General features: G+C 42.6%; 1 protein-coding gene across 19 annotated transcripts in view; it reads left to right on the top strand.

The window, feature by feature from the left end:
• The window catches only part of KLF12 (Kruppel like factor 12), a 488,339-nt gene that overhangs the window by 363,871 nt on the left and 107,559 nt on the right, over positions 1-16,909 (top strand). For all 19 annotated transcript variants that reach the window (XM_006018139.3, XM_025197322.1, XM_025197321.1 and 16 more), the window contains one exon: positions 13,335-13,492. In XM_006018139.3, coding sequence (XP_006018201.1) covers positions 13,335-13,492 — 158 coding nt within the window. The remainder of the gene's footprint in view (positions 1-13,334; positions 13,493-16,909) is intronic.

Raw genomic sequence — 16,909 nt, 5'->3', positions numbered from 1 at the left:
GGTATCAGTGAGGCCTAACCCTTGTTCCTCCCTATGCAGGGGGTTGGACTCGATGATCTATTGAGGTCCCTTCCGACCCTAACATCTATGAATCTATGAGAGGCCCTGCCGCATAATTGTCTGCAAGCTGAAAAGTGGATGCCAGCCAGTACACTGCACACCTCTGATGAAATGTGAAATTTTGGCTAAAGAACTAACCACAAATCCTACAAAAAGTATCATGGGATATATATTAGACAGGATGGAGACCTTGAGTTATAAGTGCTATTCCCTTTTTTACGAGTATGAATGAAATAATTCCAAATGTGACAAAAATAGCATTTCAGGATATATGATTGCACTGGTTTTTTTGTACAGCATGTACATCATGACTGTGCACAGTTTGACAACCATGAAATACTTTGATAGGTATTAAAGGAACATAGGAAAGTAGAGCTGGAAGGAACTTCACAAGGTCATCTAGTTCAACCCCCTGCTCAACTCCCTGACTAACCCATCCCAGCCAAGAGTCTGTCCAATCTGCTAGTGAAAATTTCCAGGGATGGAGATTCCACAACTACTCTAGATAGTCTGTTCCAATGCTTGACCACCCTTAAAGTCAGAAAGATGTTCCTAATCTCCTATCTTAATTTCCTTTGGTGCAACTTGAGTCCATAGCTCCTAGTCCTGTTGCTACAGTCACAGAGAAAAACCCATCTCCATCCTTTATATAATTGTCCTTCAGGTATTTGAAGACTGTTATCCAATTTCCCTCTATCTTCTTTTCTGCAGTCTAAATAACCCTAGTTTTTTCAGCCTTTCATCATAAATCTTGCCTCCCAGGCCTCTAATCATTTTTGTTGCTGTTTGCTAGACTCTTTCCAGTCCGTCCTTGATGTGTGGGACCCAAAACTGGACACAGTATTCCAGATGAGGGTTCCCCAGTGCAGAATAGAGTGGAAGAATCACTTCCTTTGATTTGCAAGTAACACTCCCCTTAATACAACCCAGTATACTGTTGGCCCATAGTCATCTTATGGTCTACTGTACCCCCTAGGTCCTTCTTTGCAGTACTGAAACCTAGCCAGTCATTCTCCAGTCAGTATTTGTGCATGCAATTATTCCATCTCAAGTGCAAGAATTTAGTTTCTTATGGTTGATTGCAGAACATTGTTCCAGTCCATCCAGACTATTCTGGATCCTAGCCCTACCCTCCAGAGTGTCTGCAATTTCACCCAACTTGGTGTCATCCACAAATTTGCTAAGTATAAATTCAATCCCTTGTCCAAAGTATTAATGAAGATTTAAAACAATACTGGACCCGGGATAGACTCCTGGGGAACCCTACTTTTGATACCTCATGCCAACTAGATATTGAACTAGATATTGAACCATTGAAGACTACTTATTGAGAGTGATGACCCAACCAGTTATGAATCCAGTTATGTACTGATAATGGGATGGTGAGAATATTGTGTTCTCAGCCAAATCCTGCCCCACACCATGGTCATAAGAGTGTAAACTTACATCTCACATTTCCTAGCAAAAGTGCTTGAACAATCAGCCCAAAAGCTAAGTTTCATTTAGAGCCTTCTTCAGCCTTCCTCTTGTAGCTAGCCCTCTGAACAGCCAAGTGAGGGAGATGTATCGGACCAGGAGGAAAAATACAAGTCAAAGGGTGTGTGGGTTAGTGAGATGGATACTGCCCTGAAAGGGCCATTGAATGCTATCCTGGGCCTCTGCTTCCAGTGGGACAGAAACTATCCCAATACAATTTCTGCAGTGGATATGAATGTGAGATATACTGGGCTATGTTCAAGAGGAAACCTTAGTGGTTAGGTCGTCTCACTTTGCTTTAGTGAGATGGTCATCCTTTTTTCTTGTCTTCTCCTCTAGTACATATATTTACAGAGGGATTCTTTTTCCTCCATGGCAAAATAGAATCCCAGTTGTGAGCAAGTACCAAAAACTGACTACATACATGCACCTAAAGTTAATTACAGACAGTCAAAAAACCCAAGGCAGAATTGATTCAATTTTCACATTAGTCTAAACTGTGTAGATTGAACCAATAAGCAAGTGAACAGATATTCACTTTTGATTCCTGAAATGCAGCCACATGCCTGTAGTGGCCCAGGCCAGAAGCTAGGGAGCAGTAGAGCATGCCTCCCTGCTCGGCTGGAGAAAACAGCATGGACCAAGGCTAGCTCACGCACCCTGCAAGGGAGGGGTGGGTTGTAGGGGAGGTAGAAACTGTCCTGGGATGTTAGGAGACTGAGTGAACTTGAATCTGGAGGGAATCTGGGACAGAAATTCAATAAACTGATTTAACCTAAATCGGTTAAGTCTGATACTACATCCATTCAGGTTTATTTTAACTGGTTCTGCCCATTTTGAAAGCGGTTTATGTGCACTGAACTTCTGTTGTGTTACAGATTTGAACCAGTTTCCAATCACATATACCAGTTTATGTGTAATTTCTGTCCCTACCCCAAGGCAGATAAAGTGAAATAGCATTTATCCTAAGCATCTAGGGGTGAATTGTCATATTATACTTAGACTGTACTAAATCTGTGGAATGCTAAGCAGTATTAAAGTTAGAATGTGCTGTGAGCAGTCTCATGTTAAGGGTTAATACTATTTCTTGCCTGCACAGCCCTGACTTGGCACTAGAAGGCTGACAGCAAGAGCATGACTAGGATGCCTGGGCTTTATCCCTGCTTGGGGGTAGGGGAGTGTGAAAGGAGGGTGCATCCTGGGATGCTGAAGGACTGCAAATTTCTCATTTTATCTCTGCAGAGTAGACTGAAGTTATCCTAACACGAGCTAGGTGGTATGGCCCAAAATTAACTCTCACCTGAAGTGAAATAACTTTGAGACACTCAGGCCACATCTACACATAATGTTGATGTTTGGTTCACCGGGGACAACTAGCCTCGTCAGGCTGAGGAAGCATCTGCAATTGGTGTGTGCTCTTCCTGCATGGAATGGATAGTAAAGAAGCCATGTTTTATCACCTTTTTTTAATTATATAACAATCTATTTTGATGGTTCACTCACACTGGGCTTTAATCTGGCAGCATCCATTCTGGGCTGTGGGTCGGCCAAATTTCCACATATGTAAACGAGAAATGTGCCTAATATAAGATATAGACAAACATACAATTTAGCCACTTTAAAATGAGAGAATTTGCTGTTTTAGAGTATGCAGCAGCTGTTTTGGTATGACCATTAGGTGCGCATGATCCTGTGATGATACCAGTGAGCTAAAACATTCTTTTGACTTTTGCTGTGGATGAAACAGAGCTAATGTTGGGGCAGTTATACAATACTTGTAAGGCCACAGTCATGCAAACTAACAGGTTGTATCTGTATCCTTTCATAGTGATACAGTTATAATGCCTGGCTATATCCCTAGATTCCTGCAATCAGGTTAGTAGCTATTATAAACTGTTATAACACCATTGTTTAAAAATTTCTTTTTTCCTAAACTAGAGAAAAGTCAGCAGTTAAGTATAGGATAATAGTTAACTAACAGTGTCCGTGCTTTTTTTTACAAAACAGATCTTAATGTGGAATTTTCTTGGTAAATTAAGGGGGTTTTGTGACTGTCATTTCTGAATTTAATATATGTGTGTTTATAGGTAATATGCAGTATCATTAAACAACTATATTGTTCTGACACACGTGCTTAATGTATCTAATAGTGTTGATGTTGGGTCTTTTTTGTAAGACATGGCTCATTCTGCTTATTGGTTGTTACAGCATACTTTTTTCCCTTGGGTACCCAATCTCCTTCCAGCTGACAGAAGTTTGTTGTGTACATTGTTGCATATTCAATTACATCACATTATGATAGGATGAAATTTATTTTGTTCAGCAGAGTAGCTCAATAACTCAAGGCAGGTATGCCTTATCTCTACAGATAGAGTGCTATGGATAAAACTATAGTCAGAAATGTGTAGGGTCTTTTATTTTCTGGCTATTCAGAATGTATTCAAATCATCACATCTCTGTATGTTATACTTGATATGTAGTTTTAGCTTTTATTGTTTTCATTGCTTGCATATACAGCCAGATTCTATCTTTATTTGTTGATAAAACTTCATTTTGAATTCCCAGTGAAAAAATATCTTTCAACTATAGTAACCACAGTAGCTGCCACTAAAAGGAAAATGCATGCTACTCATTTTAGTGTAATAAATTAAACACTGTTTGATATCTTTTAATATCAAATGTTAACATGTATTAAATGATACCTAGAGTATTAGAATAAAATAAAAAATATAGATGAAATATATATATGCATTCCTAGGTACATATACATGTAGATGAATGGATGATAGGGAAATACTGTTAAGGAGTTTATATAGAAAATAATTATAGATAGTATTACTTTAAAAGAAGATGTTGAATCTAACCTACTAAATGAAGGTAATTAAACAAGGACAATACAGTTTAATATAGGATCTTGGATATTCCCTACTAAAGTGGTTGAAGTTTTATAAATAGCATAGATTAAAATTAAATAAATCATTTATTCGGGGAGTCAAAGGATAGGGTGTACTTATAGCATTTTTAAGCAATACACTATTTAAGCCTCCACTTTGAGCTGAGCAGAAAATAAGGCTACCTTATGTTTTGAAAGGAACAAATTTTGATTATGTGTTAACCTATAAATGTTTGGTGGGAAGGAAGGTATCCAGGTTGTAGCCGTATTGGTCCAGAGGAAAAAGCAATCTGGGCTTGTGGACAGAGGTGATATCTTTTATTAGACCAACAGGATTTGTGCAAAAAAAATTCTTTATTTTTTGCAGGAAGGAATGTATTTTCAGATCCTGGGACCTGGAAAAGCAGCTCTGTTCACCCTCCTAGAAAACAATAATAGAAGCATATAGCAATCTATTATATGTATCTGTAGGGCTCCAGAAATGGAAAGTTCTGTGAATGCCAAGTTCGCAACCCCAGAAAAACATTACATGCTGTTTTATATATCTGTGTCTCATTCAGAAACAAATGAGAATAAATAAGCATAAGTGATAGGGCCACATTTTTCTCTATCCTGGCTTAGCCCAGCAGTGAAGACAGGCAGCAGGAGAGTAGAGTTGTCACATGTTTCATCCCAGCTTAGCCTCAGCAGGAGGGAGACAAAACAGTCACAAGGAAGGACAGGGCCTCCAGTCATGCAGTGCTTGAGTGCTCGGCTGCTCTACTCTGAAGGTGTCACTCTACCACTAGACCCAAGGGCAGGTGTTTAAAAAATGAGACAGATGGATTCCTCAATCCATATTTAGACACTAAAGTGGCCTAATTCTCATAAGTGTTGAGGACCCCAAAACTATTACATCTCTCAGCCCGAGGTTTCATTTTTGAATTAGGAAAGAATTCTAGAGATCCAAGGATTTTCTTCAGATGCTCATTATAATACTTAATACAGGCACGTTATATCTGATAGTTATGCTTTTATTTCATTTGCCATGCACTTTCACTGCATATAAGTGAGAAGATTCACATTGCTAAATTTATGCATTATTACTTGTATGTAACACCCAGGAACATGCTATAATTACAGTCATAAATTTCTCATTTTATAATTCTTTTTTTTTTCTCAGTATTAGGAGGATTTACAATCATTGCCTTTCTTCTCACAAGTAGTATTATGTGAAATAGCTAGATTTCCAAATGTTCAATCACCAGTGTGGGATTACTGAAAAATGTCTCTCTCTTTTCCTACTTATTCATATCTATATCACCAGCTGAATACCTCCCGGTACTTAATAATAGAACCAACAAATATAATCTCTCCCACATTATTTCTGTTCTATGTTATAAGAAATGTTGTTGTTTCTGTACACATCAAAGACACCTGGGCTAGGGACAGAAATTCAAAAAGCCCAAGGCTGTATTGATTCAATCTTTGAAGGTTAGTCTGACCTGCATAGATTGAACTGATTTGCAAGTGAATATTGTTCACTTTTGATTCTGGAAATGCAGGCACATGCCTGCAGTGGCTCAGGCTGGAAGCCAGGGGGTGCTAGAGCAGCCCTCCCTTCCCTTCCTCAGCAGCTGCAAGGCTGGAGGGAAGCTGACCTGCCAAGTATGATTAGGGAGGAGTTAAACCCCAACCCTGGCCTGTAGGGACCCCAGCCAGGGTGTGCCTGGAGGGGGAGGGGGGAAGCAGCCCTTGCCAGGCTTTTCCCGGAGGCCAGACACTGGCCCAGGAAGTGCCTCAGGCAAAGAGGGGCAGGGAGAGGGATTCAACTTCCCTGTCTCCACTCTCAGGCATGGGCATGGGGACCCCAGCCGGTGTCTGCCCAGCTTTCCCCTCTGCTTGTTCGTGTGGTGGGTGGCCTAGCCAGAGCTAGCCAGTATGGCCCTGTCATCCACCCAGGACTGGGGCTATGGAGCTGAGCCAAGCCAGCCCAAGGGTGCTGCTGAGGGTGGATGCGGAGGGGCCAGCCCAAACTGGGCCACGGGGGCCAGGCCCTTCCCAGCGGGCTGTGGCTCAGGCTGGGGCCATGGGAGCTGTGCAGCTGGATTGCTCCCAGCTCCCCGCGCCCAGGCCATGCAGGGCTGTCATGGAGCCACAGCCAGCTGAGCCGGGCCATAGGACAGGGCCCTTCCCAGCCAGCTGTGGCTCTGTGACAGCCCGGCCTGGTGGCATGGGCAGTAACTGGCCAGGCAGTGGGTCAGCTTGGAAATGCTGGTGGGCCTGGAGCCTGGCAGCTGCCTGCCGTGGAGGCTCATGTGTCTGCAGCCACACAGGACCCCGCTGTCTGGCCCACCACTACCCATGATGCTGGGCTGGGCTGTCACAGTTTGCCACCCCGCCTGGGCTGACCCCTCTGCACCTGCCCTCAGCAGCGCCCTTGGTCTGGACCAGCTCAGCCCTTCAGCCCCAGCCCCAGTGAGGCAGGAGGATGGCAAGGCCATGCCAGCCTCCCGGTTCTGGCCATGCCCCTATCCTGCCACTGAAGTGGCAAGGGGGGAGGTTACCCTGACAGGGGCTTCTCTGCCTGGCCAGGCAGACCCCAGCTGCAGTGCTTGGGTGGAGAGGGGGGGGAGGGAGGAATAACCCCCCTCCCTGCCCCCCTCACCTTAGGTGGCCATGCCAGGCCAACATCTGGCCACACCTCCACCCCTGCTACAGCTAGAGAGCAGAGGGGCAGGGACAGCACTGTTGTCTGGAACAGACAACACAGCCCAGCACAGGGCTGTAAAGCATGCTGGGATGCTGGGGGACTCTGATATAACTCAAACCTGGAAGGGGTCTGGGACAGAAGTTTCATACACTGGTTTGACCCAAATCAGTTAAGTCTGATACTGCATTCAACCAGGTTTGTCTTAAACCAGTTCCAGCCATTTTGAAACTGGTGTATGTGCACTGAACTTCTGTTCTGTTACAGGTTTAAACCAGTTTCTGATTGCTTAAACCAGTTTACTTCTGTCCCTAGCCCTGTAGAAAAGACTTTGTGGAGGGAAAGCTGTATCAAAGAGAGAGACTTTACCTTTGGTTCTTGTGATGTTTGAGGGAATTTTCCTATGTATATCTATGACTTTTACTTGAAACTATGAAATTGCCTTGCTATTAAGTGCCTTAATATGAGTGGACTCAGCCATATGTTATCAGGGCTGTGTCCCATTTCTACCAGATTAGAGACAATAGAAAGTTATTAAATGCTCCCATTCAGCATCTGAGACAAGAAGGCCACAAGGGCCCATTGTTCAAAAGGGGTACAGACAGAGAAGCTGTGCCAAATATGTCTATTAGACAAACAGAGGAAAGACAAATCTGTTCAGACAAAGGAAAACAGTCCACAGGTGTAGTATGGTAGAACCCAAACACAGCAGTCTTGCTCTGTCGTGGCCGTCTGACGCTTCTGGCTGTGGGGAGACCTTTGAATAGAAAGCAAAATCCATAGCTTACGGTCCACCCCTTGTAAATCATAATTTCAACCAGTTCAGGTCTGCCTGTTTCCTAAGAAAACTAAAGAACAATGCAAAAGTGGCTGCAACAGCACTTGTTCTTAACAGTCGGAGGTTGTCTGTCTGGGCAGAGGGTTTTCTCAGCTCAGTACAAAAAGGGAAGCAAAACACCTGGGAAATAAAAAAAATACTGTTGGTAGAAGGGAAAAGCAATATTAAGTCTATTCCATGTTGTATGCAGAGCAGATCACAAGCCATCTTGGAGGACTAGAGGGCCATCTGCTGGTTGAGTCTAAATTTTCATTATCATGTGAAGGCCTTTTTTTGGCCTCATATCAGAGAGAGATATTCAGCCTGCTAAATACTTGAGCCTGAACACCAAAGATGTAGTTTTGTAGGCTATCCGAAACATTTAAGTCTAGACAAGATTTGATTGTGTTGGTTTTACCTACGGTTTAATTGTGCAGTAACAAATACAGTTATTGTTGTTGCTTATATGAGAACAGTAGTCCCATCTTTGCAATAGTTTTTACACAAGCTATATGGTCATTAAAATAAGTTAATTAAGAAAAAACAAACATAATATTGACATTAAGACACAAATTCTGACTATTAGTTAAACAGAGTTAAATATGGTGTAGTTTTGATGCTGAGCCACAACACTCAGCCATGGTGTCCCAGAATATACCCATAATGCCTCACTGGAGATGACCCAGCAAAGAGTTAAATCCCAACCCTGGGTAGGAGGAAAATGGCCCTTTAAAAACCAGCTGAGCTGATGCATCTGACAGTGTTTTTCTGAGAAGCATAGGTTCCAGATTTTCTTTCCCAATCTGATACCTCAGGCAGTTCTTTTAGGGACAGTTTCTTTCTACATGCCCATTGAAGGGTTTTCTTCCCTGCCTGCCTCACAGGGTCAGTGTGTATCCTCCATCACACCTGTATCCCATGCCATCACAGTTGCTGTATAAAGTTCAACAGATGTTGAAGTCTGTGCTGATGAGGAGAGGCACAAGCAAGCAGCAGCATTTTAGATCAGGCGTAGTTTAGACTAACCTTCAAAGACTGAATCGATTTAGCCTCAGGCTTTTTGACTGTCTGTACTTAGGCTTAAAGTTGTTTTATATAGCTTTTATGGCTGGTTGGTGCATTATTTAGTTCACATTGCTGAAATAGCTACAATGTTTGGATCACAGGTACAACTCATGGTTAGCAGTATCTTAACACCCCTCCCTCTCACTGAGGTCTTTAAGAAGATGACATATTATTTATATGTGATTTCCTAGATAGAAAGGAAATGCATTGTCATCTACTTTATGCCTTGCTTCTGAATGCAGGAGCTTTACCCATGTGAGGTACTGAGCACCTAAAAGGGTAGCAATGTGGATCCTTTGTCACCCCTGCAATACCTTTTCTTTCATATCTTCCTCTCTTCTCCCCTGTCTCCCCACCCCGAAACTGTTCAAATGTCAATTTTATGATAACATATCTTAGCTTCTGATTATGCTCTATATTTGTTTTACTCAGAGCTAGAACTCGCAACAATATTATAAACTTAATTCTCCTCCCACTGAACATAACGTTCAAACAGAATGAACCATCCAGGACTTGAACGCCTCATCCAAAAGAAACTTCTAAGGCAAATCATAAATCACATGCAGAAAAGAACAATAAACATGCTTTTTAAGATAATATTTTTATGATTTTGTGCACGCAGTATTTTCTGCCCATATGGTATTTGTGGTTTAGGATTTGTTTTTTGATGGGAGGGGAGCTTCCTTCCTGCCTGCCTACCTTATAGTTTCATAGCTTCTAGGGTCGCAAGGGACCTGAACAGATCATCAAGTCCCCCCTGCCCTGGGCAGGAACTGCCTGCCTTAGATTTCATAGATTTCATAGACATTAGGGCTTGAAGGGACCTCATAAGATGATCAGGTCCAGCCCCCTGCCCAAGGGGCAGGAAGTCAGCTGGGGTCAAAGGATCCCAGCAAGATAAGCATCCAAATGTTTCTTAAAAGTGTCCAAAGTAGGTGCTTGCACCACTTCTGGTGGGGAGTCTATTCCAGGCCTTGGGGGTTCAGACAGCAAAGAAGTTTTTTTCTTATGTCCAGTTTAAAACAGTCTTGCAGCAGTTTGTGCCCGTTGGACTTTGTCATCCCTTGGGTAAACAGGTGTTTCCCCAGATCCTGATGCACACCCCTTATACCTTCCTGCCATCCTGTCTTTTTTTTCCACATTTAGGTTTTATTTTGGCTGGTGGGAATGTTTTAAAATAACGTCTTTAGCATTATGAATTAGCTCCATGAAAGACATATTCCCCTTCCCTTGCCTCTTGCAAAATGCAGATGCCAAAACACAACTCCTTAGCCATTTGCTGCCCAGATAGATTTGTTCCTATTCTTGTCAAGTATCTAAATAGCTGGTATAGCTAATTTAGCTAGTTTTTTTTAAGTGCAAGGATTCATCTGTTTTTTTAAATAGTCTCCTTGAAATACAGCCACTGGTAGTACATGCACCCACCCACTCTCACACATGAATGTGCACACATACACACACAGCTAGCTAGCTAGCTAGATAGATAGATAGATCTGTGTGTGTGTGTGCGCGCGCATGTATATATATATATTCCCAAGAAAGAACTTTGTTAGTTTGATGCTTAGGGTTATCTTACACACAAAACAAATATATATATAAATAAGAAAATGCTTTGACTTTCTCAAAAAGTATAAAAATTAGCATGGGAAACTCCAAATTAAAATAATGCTTTAAAAAAATATATATAGCAAACTGCTTTGTATACAGAGTATTGAATTCTATGATTTGATAACTGTATCCAGGAGTTCTAAAAGAGTTGTCTGATGAGATATCTAGACTACTAAAGTTGCAGAGGACTGAAGAAAATCCAGTTTTATATCAGTTTTTAAAATGAGTAAGCTGGATAACTAGGTAGTGTTAGGCCTATCAGCCCAACATCATTCCTGAATAAAATAATGGAGTGGTTGATATGGGACTCAATTATCAGTTAAAGGAAGAAAATATAGTCAATACCAGTCAATACCAGTCAATATGAGGTTATGGAAAAATAGATATTATCACAGTAATCTTATATTTTTATAATATCACAAATTTGGTTAATAGCATTGATGTAATAGGCTTTTGTAGAGCATTTTGCTTAGTATCATGTGCCTTTTTTATTAAGAAAGTAGAGTAATATAAAGCTACCATGGCACCTGATACATACATTAAACTGGGTACAGCTACATGTGCAATTAATGCAAAACAGGAAACCCTGGAGTTTATTGCTCCTGGGTGCACCATTTGAACGTGTGCCTGGGGCTGCTGCACTTTGAGCCAGGGAAGAGCAGCCCCAGCTAGCAGGAGGCCCAGGGAAGGGGTCAGTCTGCCAACCGCCTGGCTGCTCTGACTCAGCTCAACATGCTGCAGAGGGGCTGGCTGGGGCATGAGGGTGCTTCAGGGCAGGGCTAGCTGGTGCCCCTGCACTGAAACACTCTCGTGTCCCTGCCAGCCACATCAACATCTACACGTGTGCTGCTGCAGCATGAAACATTCCACAGTAGGATAGTACTTATATGTACAAGTACTAACCTACTGCGGAGCTAATTAGCTTCCTCCATCCTAATAGCACTGCATGTGTAGACGCAAGACATTTACTGCAGAGCTGATTAGTCAACTCTAGTAAATGTCTCATGGAGACTCACCCACTAGCTCAAATGTGTATTTTTTGTGAAAGCCCAAAGGTCTTGGTTTTAAATGTCATTTAGCATTTTTTTTGTAATAAGTGACCTAGCAGAAAACGTGCAATTGTTATTGATGTGGTTAACATAAAATATACAAGTGGCATAAAAGTTGGATGAATGGTAAATAATGAAGAAAAACGACTACCAGTGCAGAACAATTTGAATCTCTTGCCAAGTTGGATGCAAGAAAGCAGTATGGTCAAGCCAAATATGAAGTCATAAACCTAGGAACAAAGAATATAGGTCAGATATGATGAGGAACTGTGTTCTGAAAAAGGCTTGAAGGCCATGGGGACATCAGCCAAATATGAACTTGTAATGAGATTGTCAAAAGAGGTATTGTAATGTGAATCTTGGATATGTAAACACGGGAATATCAAGCAAGAATAATAAGCTGCGTAGTTGTGCATTTGGCAGTGATGCAACTTCTGTTGGATGACTTTGTGTAGTTCTTTGTTACATATTGTATATAGTGAAACTGAGGAAGGTTCAGAGAAGAGCCATGAGCACAATAAATGGATTGGAAATTGTAATGTAATAGGCTTTTGTAGACAATGAGAGGCTCCAGGATCCTAATCTATTTAGTTCAGTGGTGCTCAATGTCCAGCCTGAAGGGCAGTGTTATCTGGGGCATTGAGTTCCCTGTGGAACTCCAGGTTGTAGAGTCGCAGCAATGAATGCTCCCTCACTGATAAATTTCTAGACCCCTTTGGAACCATGTGGCCCAAATGACATGGTCCTAATCACCAGGGATCCTGGTTTTCTCTGATAAAAAATATCCCCAATTTTCAGATTAAAAAAGTAACCCAAAATCCACATTTTTCCATGATTTCATTTTACTCACAGAAAAATGTGGATTTTGCATTACTTTTTTTAATCTGAAAATTGGGGATTTGTTTTTTTAATCAGAGAAAACCAGGATCCCTGCTGATCACACTGGTATAAAATGTTAGTCTGCAGTCAGAGCTAGTGTGTGAAGTTGGGCCAGTGCACAGAGTCCAGCTGCACCTGGGTCCAATAAACAGGGTCAGGTTGTGGCCAGATCTGGCACATGAGGCCAAGCCAGAACACTGGATTACACTCATGGACCAACCCCACTCTAGATCAGGCCCACAAACTGATCCCACCAATGGAATCCAGCCTGTGTACTGGCCCAGCACCACTCATCAAGCCTGTGGGACCAGAAGGTTGAGCACTTCTGACCTACTTTATCAAACAGAAGGTTCAGAATGAAGGGTAGACTTCACTACAATGAATACATATGTCCCTGAGAAAACAGAACTTCAAAAATATAACACTCTAGTAGACAAAGATATAACATGATCAAGGCTGGAACTCTAAGCTAGTTGAATCCAGACTAAAAATTAAATATGTTGTAGTAAGCATAATTAACCACTGAAGAGACATAGAAAGGTTTGTAGTAGATTCTTCATCATGGGAAATTTTTAACTTAAACCTGGATTCATTTTCTCAGAAGCTTACATCTAGTTCAAACAGAACTTTATTCAGAGAAGAAATGGCTTATGGTCTGTGTTTCTCAGGAGGCAAAACTAGAAAAAACACAATAAATCTTTTTATCTTTGTAGTCTATTAATTTCTGAGTAATACTTGATGCCCAATATGTATGATAATCCCCTGCCTAATTTTTTTAAATGTTGTTATATTTTACAGTCCAATTTCACAATTCAGTATTGAGAGCACAAGACGCCAGAGAAGATCTGAATCCCCAGACTCCAGGAAACGGCGCATCCACAGATGTGATTTTGAAGGATGCAACAAAGTGTACACAAAAAGTTCTCATCTGAAGGCTCACCGAAGGACACACACAGGTAGGACTTTGCAGGAAGTACCTACTGTGCTAATAATAACAATACACAATACCATGAATTCTCAAAACAGTTTTCATGCAATAACTTTTGCTCACCATGGACACAGTGGCAAGTACAGAACCAATAAGTGTATGTTGCTATAAATTTAAAGACAGGTAAATTAAAAATCAGGTTGCTGAAGTGCTTGGCAGCCAAAACAGGGATAGAGTCACCTCTTCAATAAGGCTTTAGACTGGGAGCCAGGAGACCTTGATTTTGTTCCCAGCTCTACCCTTGTACAGGTATGGAGCAATCACTTTGTTTCTCTCTGCCTCTGCTTCTCTTCAGCCCTTTATTTTCCTGTCTCCAAACTAAATAATCCGAGTTCCTCCAGTTTTTCCACATAAATCATATTTTCTAGACTTCTGATGATTTTTGTTGCTGTCCTGTGGATTCTCTCTAGTTTGTCTACATCTTCCTTGAAATGCAGTAACCCAAACTAGACACAGTATTCCAGGTGGTGTTACCAATGCTGATTAGAAGCATATCAGTTCCATTGACTGACTTATAACATTCCTACTAATATTTATCATTAGGCTATTATCTCTTTTTCTGCAACAGTATTATATTGTAAACTCATATTCAGTTTGTGATGCACTGTACTCTGCAAGCCCTTTGCTCATTACTGCAGCCTAACCAGTTGTTTTTCAGTTTATATGTGTGCATTTGATTGTACTGCCTTAATACTTTACACTTGTCTTAACTGAACTTCCTTGAATTTATTTGAAGCCATTTTCTCAGTTTATCAGGGACATTTCCTAAACCTGTTCTCCATAGTCTGCTAACCTACCCGTTCGTTGTCACTGGCAGATTTACTATATTAAATATGCATTCAGTTATGTCTTCTGAAATTGTAAATAAAGGTACTGAATAAGATGGGATCCAGGATAGACCCTAGGGAACTCCATTTCATACTTCCTCTCAATTTAACAGTAAGCATAGTTTTCCAACCAGTTTTGCACTCATTGAGTGCATCTACATATGCCATTGAGGTGACATGATAAACTGGTGCAGTTTGTGCTGGAGTCAGCTGCTCCTGGGCATACCACCTGCACATGCACCCAGGACCACAGCAGTTTGAGCCAGTGCGTAACAGCCCCGGGCTGGCAGGAGGTCTGGGATGTCAGCCCTGGACTCCAGGTGGTGGCATCAGGCAGTGGAGGGGCTGGGGCACGAGGGTGCAGAAATGCAGAGCTAGGTAGTGGGAAGCCCTTGCACTTCAGCACCCTTGTGCCCCAGCCAGCCCTTGTCACCATCTACATGTGTGTTTTGGCAGAGTTAAGTACTCCACTATAAGATTGTACTTTCCCCGGCAGTACTATCTTACGGCAGAGTTAATTAATTTATTGTGCCCTAATACTGGTGCACATGTAGATAGTGATGCTTTACTGAAGAGCTAATTAGTCAACTCATCAATAAAGTTCATGTATAGATGCACTCATTATGTAATAGTTTAGTTTAAGTTATATTTCCTTAGTTTAACATCGTGGTGGAGAGAGGCAAAAGCCTAGTTCTTATATTTCATAGATTTCATAGACATTAGGGCTGGAAGGGACCTCGGAAGATCATTGAGTCCTGCCCCCCGCCCGAAGGCCAGGAAGTCAACTGGGGTCATAGGATCCCAGCAAGATAAACATCCAATTTTCTTCTGAAAGTGTTCAATGTAGATGCTTGAACCACCTCTGATGGCAGGCTATTCCAGACCTTGGGGGCTCGGACAGTAAAGAAATTCTTCCCTATGTCCAGCCTGAAACTGTCTTGCAGTAGTTTATAACCGTTTGACCTTGTCATCCCTTGGGGTGCCCTGGTGAACAGATGTTCTCCCAGATCCTGGTGAGCACCCCTTATAAACCTATAGGTGGCCACCAGATCACCCCCAAGCCTGCGCTTTTCCAGGCTAAAGAGCCCCATAGCTCTTGTCGCAAAGTCTGTTTTCCTGACCTCTGATCATGCGCGTGGCTCTTCTCTGGACTCTCTCAAGCTTCTCCACATCCTTTTTGAATTGTGGAGCCCAAAACTGGATGCAATACTCCAGCAGCGGCCTCACCAAGGTCGAGTACAAGGGGAGAATGACATCCCAGGATTTGCTTGAGAAGCATCTATGGATGCAAACCAGTGTTTTGCTCGCTTTACTAGCTGCAGCATTGCATTGAAGGCTCATGTTCATCTTGTGGTCAATGATGACCTCCAAGTCTCTTTCTCCCATAGTTCTAGCCAGTGTAGCACTGCCGAGCCTATAAGGATGCTGCAGGTTTTTCCTCTCAAGGTGGAGAACCTTGCATTTTTCAGTGTTAAACACCATCAGGTTCTCGTCCACCCATTTGCTGAGCCTGTCCAAGTCAGCCTGGATCGCCCTCCTGTCTTCAGGTGTGGATGCTTTGCCCTAAAGTTTGGTGTCATTGGCGTACTTGACCAGTCCACTTCTGACTCCAGTGTCCATATCACTAATGAAGATGTTGAACAATATGGGTCCAAGGACAGAGCCTTGGCGGACCGCACTGGTCACAGGGCACCATGATGAGTGACTTCCATCAATTACCACCCTCTGGGTCCAACCATGGAGCCAATTTCCCAGCCAGCGGATCATGTTGGACCCAAGGCCACAATTGGCCAGTTTCGCCAAGAGGTGATCATGGGATACCAGATTGAAGACTTTTTTGAAGTCAAGATATATGACATCAATCTCTTCTCCCTTGTCCAGGTAATAGGTCACCTGGTCATAGAAGGAAATGAGATTGGTCACGCAAGACCTACCCACAACAAACCCGTGCTGGCTATCCCTCAGGATGTTGGTGTCAGCCAGTCCATTAAGAATGGTTTCTTTAATAAACTTTTCTAAGATCCTCTCCCTGGATAGAGGTCAGGCTGATGGGCCTATAGTTTGCCGGATCCACTTTCCTCCCTTTCTTGAAGATAGGCGCCACATTGGCCTTCTTCCAGTCTTCAGGCACTACTCCAGAGCGCCAGGAGTTCTCAAAGATCCGTGCCAGAGGCTGAGCTATGATTCTTGCCAGCTCCTTGAGTACCCTGGGGTGTAGCTTGTCAGGGCCAGCTGACTTGAAGGTATCCAGCCTCTCAAGGTATTCCTTCACGAGGTCAGCATTGATGGAGGACAGGCAGTCTCCCTCATGCAGACCTCCCTGTCCCGTAGTGGGCATGGGCGTCCCATGGGACTGATGAAAGACCAATGCAAAGTACCCATTTAATAGGTGGGCTTTTTCCTGGGCGTTAGTTGTCAGTTGTCCCATCTGGTTTAGCAGGGGTCCAGTGTTTTTCCTCCGGTTCCCCACATATCTGAAAAAGGACTTTTTTATTGTCCTTGATACCCGAAGCTAGTTGGAGTTCAGTTGCAGCCTTGGCTTTCCTGGTTTGCTCCCT

Source organism: Alligator sinensis, unplaced genomic scaffold (assembly GCF_000455745.1).
Source record: "Alligator sinensis unplaced genomic scaffold, ASM45574v1 scaffold241_1, whole genome shotgun sequence".
Taxonomy (NCBI): Eukaryota; Metazoa; Chordata; order Crocodylia; family Alligatoridae; genus Alligator; species Alligator sinensis.
This window is presented reverse-complemented; position numbering and strand designations above follow the sequence as displayed.